At 33.5% G+C, this 5655-nt stretch overlaps 1 protein-coding gene across 1 annotated transcript; it reads right to left on the reverse strand.

The window, feature by feature from the left end:
• Nucleotides 1–1301: 1301 nt before the first annotated feature.
• LOC8266548 (phenylacetaldehyde reductase) lies at nucleotides 1302–4915 on the reverse strand. The gene is made up of 6 exons (XM_002526578.4): nucleotides 4693–4915; nucleotides 4423–4595; nucleotides 4120–4305; nucleotides 3803–3965; nucleotides 2040–2226; nucleotides 1302–1587 (listed from the first exon to the last, which is right to left on the reverse strand). Exons 1-6 carry the CDS (start codon nucleotides 4808–4810, stop codon nucleotides 1443–1445), a joined length of 972 nt encoding a protein of 323 aa, XP_002526624.1. The 5' UTR covers nucleotides 4811–4915; the 3' UTR covers nucleotides 1302–1442.
• Nucleotides 4916–5655: the final 740 nt, after the last annotated feature.

Here is a 5655-nt window from a genome sequence, read left to right on the forward strand (position 1 = left end):
TGGAGCTGAAGAAGTCTCTCCAGTCTTTGTGAAGATCGTTTTAACAGTGCATAAATAAAAAATATAAGTTATATTAAGTTCCGCACAAAACGCTGGTATTAAACTAGCTATAATTAATGTTTAGCTCGGCATCTTCTTTATAGTGTTTTACTGTTAGGTTTAAATATATATCTTACTTTTGCATATAATTTATTTTTAATTAAAAAATTTATAATTATATATTCGGTAAAATCGGATTTGAATTCAAATTTAAATTTAAATTTACAACTGAGCTAATTATGAGCCGCCGATCTCAAACCGAATTATAATTCGAATAATTAAAATAAGCTGAGCTTCAACTTAAGAAACATAGAAAAAATGGCTGGAGCTCAAGCTGAATTCGGTTTAAGTGAACCGAGCTTGAAAATTCAAAAACTTAGGTTGGCTCAACTCAGCTCGATTGCACCATTAATTGGCAGATAGCATAGAGTTCAACACTCTTCTAACTCATGGTATCTCGTGAAGCATCCCCTATCCAAATTCAATAAAAAGGATCTTACTGAGTGGAGCTAAGGCATGCCCAATCTAGTAACTCAAACCAGCACTTACAAGAAGCAAAATCAAGAGCGAACAAGTTAGAATCCCCTACTAGAACATCATAGTACAGGCTCTGAGCATCAAGAGCGAACAACTCAGAAACTCCTACTATTACTTTCTACATATAGATGGATGGATTGAGATCCTGCTAATCTCTACACTAGCATGTGGCTTAAAACCTTGAAAACAAGCCAAAAGCAGGATTAATGGTGGTGAAACCACCATCTAATGCTAGATTATGTCCACTGACAAACTTGGATTCATCACTTGCTAAATAAATAACGACTTCAGCTACATCTTCTTGTTTCAGTTTGACCCCTTCAAGATTTGAGTATACACCACAACGTCCATCCTCATCCATCTTAAAGAAGTGGTGGATCGTTGTTTTGCTAGTATTAATGATGATGACTGGAAATATTTGAAATTTCCATGTGCAAGATCTAACAGATTTAGAAGAGTTACTGAAGTCCAAACTCTAGATGCTGGTGTTCTCTTGTTCAAAATCCAAATAATTTGTAATGGGGCCTCTTGTAGAGTTACAAAGAAGAAGGAAAAAAAAACCTGAAAACGTTAAAAGACTGCTAACTATTTATGTACAAACAAATGCTCAAAAATGTCTACTGCATCCATCTTTTACGCCCGCCTTACGCTAATTGTTGCTTGGACTTTTCCGGTACGTTTGCTTTTTATTTTACTTAAGAGGATAATAGTAATAAAATAACAAATTCAGAAATTAGGAAGGAGATATTGAATTTAAAGAGATTTTAAGAAATTTGCCTGCAAACCTGCTGCTGAAAGAGAGGGGCTAACAGCTGTTCTATTCATCAATTCCTTGCTAATTATCAGTTTGTACATCATGTATTCTGTTAAGGAATGAGGCCCTTGCTCTTCAAACTCTCCACAGCATCCTTGATGATTTGCTCCATGGGAATAAATTCTAAACCCAACTCCATCAGCTTTTTAGCTCCATCCTTTGCCCTTAATAACCCTGGTTGGGTATCCTTTGGCAACCTGCACAATTACACAGTCGGAGGATTTCAAGCAAGCAGAGATGACACTTTACCAATCTTGACTCGCATTGCAGCCCAGCCCCATGCTTATATCCATGACAGTAAACAACATGACTGAATAATTAACACAACAATCCTCGCATAAGGCCCAACAAATTTCAGATTTCAAGTAGAATTACCAAGTAAACTTGATCCCAATGTTTCTTCATGAGAAAAAGTTGACAGGAAAAAAAGAAATTGTTTTGTCAACTATATTCCTCATTCAGCTAAATATGACAGATCATATTGGGTAGCAACTTGGTTTCAGAACAACAGTGTGGTGGAATCAGAAGATAATATTCCCAGGCATAACAGATACCCAAAAGAAGAAAACAAAAGAACAAAAGATTTAAGTAGAATCAGAAAATAAAATTCCCAGTCCAACAGATTGAAATGGGTCGTTGAAGATTTTACCTAGGAACCTTATATTCAGGATATAGTTCAGCAACCTTGGCCACGAAGTCACCATAATGAGATATAGCTTCAACACACAAGTGCCTGCCAGATGCAGACGGGTTTTCATATACCATGATATGAGCCATGGCTACATCTTTAAAATGGACAGATCCCATAAAGAAGTCCTGGTATGTTTCTGTGCAACCTGCAACAGTATAACATTCATCATTAAAGCTTTTCATAATTATACGCTTCAACAACATGGAACTATGAATTATTACCAGTTTGCTTATTGAAGTACAGTAGATTTAGACTCCTAAAGAGTCCACTATGAGTCTACTATTATGGCGCACCGCCAATGACAGAATGATTCAATGCTTAATAGCACAATAACACTCTAGGAAAATGAAATAAAGCACATTGAGATACATACAGATGTTGTGAACTGGAAAACTAATCTTTCCTGGTTGTTATTTCCCAACTTCCAAGGCACTTGTATATGGAGGAGCCTTTTCCATATCAACTGGTCAGTATCCGGCTAGTGGAAAAGTGTTCTCCACATTCAAACAAAAAATTAAACTTGAATACTCAAAATTTCTTATTTCCAAAGTAAAGATTCTAAGACTGTTAATTTGTAAATGACTTATCTACAAAAGGATATTTTCTGCAGATAATATTTTTCTTAATAAGTATAATTATTTTTCTAGTTTGGCTGTAATCCTAAAAATCAATAAGAAATTATATTGTGACTTTTGAAGTACATCAACAAGCCAACTTTCCATCAGTGAGAAGATAATTAACAGCAAAAATTTGCAATTGCTTCCTCCAGAAGTCAATGAACTACTAGCATATGCCTATATTGTTGTATCTCCTTCCCTTTTCATGATTTTGTAGAAGCATAGGGGGAAAGGAAAAGCCCTCTCATTTCCATCACAACTCAATTTTCAAAAGAAAATTGCTTAACTTTTCTCTTCGAGTAGGAAAATGCTTCCCATTGGCCAATTTCCCTGTACCCACCAAATAGAAAAAAATGTTTCCAAGATAACATTTTTCCAGAAAACCAATCAGAGCCTAAACAACTGCCACTCTGTTGGGTAGGAGGGAAGTGTATATAAAACCTCCTAGGAGGAGAGAAATTGGGGGGGAGGAGGGGAATTGATATGGAAATCAAAAGCTCCGAGTCAAAAACTCACAGCTGGTTGAATCTTCAAATGTTTGATTTGAGTCAAAGATACCTATACATACATATGTAAGCATAGAAATTAAGCAAATATCGAATAGAAAAATGTTTAAAAGACAATCTGATATTTCATTGCTTCTTTAGAACATATATATGCAGTACAAACCAGAAAACCCTCTACATAATTTGTAACTCTTATACAGTGGTTTAGTGAAAAAGTAATCAAGAGCAAAATGATACAAGTGATAGAGTAACTCTTTGGCGTCATTTATTACATCAAACAAATTAAGAGTCTGCAAAAGGTTGCCTACAAATGAAACTCCCAAGTAAAAAAACCCCATTCAAATGCATCAGCAATCCTTATACAAACTGAAGCACACTCTAGACTTAAGAAAGAACAATATAAAGTACTGCAAGAATTGTTCCAAATCTACTCTCTAAAGCGATCCGCTGACTACCCATTTTTCTCGGATCCCACTGGTTCGTGCAAAAATTCATTTTGATTCATTCCTGCTGTATAACAGAACTACTACTACTACTAAATGACAACAATCTTGATAATAAAGGAAAATAAGTTAGTGAAGGAGAACATTATGATTACCTTGAAGAAGACGCACAAGCATCAACATGCTAGCATTTATAGTTGGTGGAATAACAGGACCCATCACTGTACCTGGGTTCACCACCACCACATCCAACCCCTTCTCCTTTGCAAACTCCCATGCAACTTTCTCAGCTAGTGTCTTTGATAATGGATACCATAACTATTAAAAAAAGAAATTAAAAGAAAGAAACTTCAGTAAGACTTACCCCTACATTATAGGCCAGAATAAATAGGCAGGCAAAGTGTTTTTCACTAGCACATTTTGAATGTACATTGTAATACTAATTAATATGCGTCAATGACAACTGACTCACTCCATTTTGGTTGCAGTAGTCAACATCAGTCCAGCAATCCTCGGACTTGATGACGTCAGCAGGCCAGTTAGGATTAGGAGTAATAGCAGAGATAGAAGAAGTGACGACCACGCGCTTAACTCCTTTCTCCTTTGCGGCCGTTAACACGTTTAACGTTCCTTTAATCGCCGGATCCAGAAGCTGCCCCTGTTCCACATTTTCTATAATTATAAACTTTTATTTTTTATTTTAAAGGAATAAATCTTTAAAAGAAATTGACAAAAAATGCAAGTAAAGAGCAAATATTTAAAAAAAAAAAATTACTTGAGGATCTTGAACTCGATCGACGATGCAAGGAGAGGCCAAATGGAAAACGCCGGCACAGCCGGCGACAGCAGCGACGATGGAATCGTAGTGGAGAAGGTCAATCTGGTAAAGTCGAAGACGGGACTCTGCTCCTTCCAGGGATTCTAGATGCTTCGTTTCCTTTTCATCATCTTTACAACAAATAAAATAGAATTTGAGATGAGTAAGATAGCTTATTCTACTTATACAAAAATCTATAAAAAGAAAAAAAGATAAAACCAATTTAACTGAGATTTTTGACGGTGGCGTGGACTGTGTAGCCACGTTGGAGAAGCAGATGGACGAGCCATGAACCTATGCAACCGCTCCCTCCAGTTACGCATACAGTCTCTCCCTCTTTCGACATTCTTCTTCTTCTTCTTCTTCTTCTTTGGCTTTCTCGTGCTCTACTACTGTGTTTGCTCTGTTAGTGAGTGAGTTTGTGCTTTCTGTTGGATAATTTCCATATTTAATTTAATTTTTTTTTTTGAAGATTTTTAATCACTTTTACTAGATAAGTTATTCGTTGCGATCTATTTTAAATTCACTGAAAAAAATAATTAAATATAAAATATTTAAATAACTTCACGAACCAAATATAATATTATTTTTTATTTATTTCCACTAGACTATGAAAATAATAAATAATTTATTGAGTAGAAAATAATTTCACCACAGAACTTCTACTCCTAAAAATAAAACTTTTTTATTTATTTAAAATAAAATATAAAACGAAGAATTTATAATCTAACATAAATATATTACATAAACCTAGAGAAAACTTTATAATATATTATCAATTTATTTAGTATAGACTTGTATACGATTTTAATATAACATTTAATACAAAAAATTAGATTTTAATTGTTATCATTATTATATAATTTATACATTTCTTATTTTTAAAAATTTATCTTGTTAATTTATTGTTACAATACTCTTGTATTGCTCAAAATATATTAGTTAGAATATTTAAGTTTAATTTAATTTTTTATTAGATAAAATTTTTATATTTTATAATATATGTAGTCAAATTAACTATTTATATTTAGATGAGTTTTTGCAGTATTTTACATTTTTCCTAATTTTTTTAAAAGTTATTTAAATGTTATATTTAGTTTAAATTATTAGAAGTTCATTTAGTTTAATAACTATAAAATCTATATTAAAAATATATAAAATAATTGAAAAACTACAATAGAATGAAAGTAC

This window comes from Ricinus communis, chromosome 4, assembly GCF_019578655.1.
Source record: "Ricinus communis isolate WT05 ecotype wild-type chromosome 4, ASM1957865v1, whole genome shotgun sequence".
Classification (NCBI taxonomy): Eukaryota; Viridiplantae; Streptophyta; class Magnoliopsida; order Malpighiales; family Euphorbiaceae; genus Ricinus; species Ricinus communis.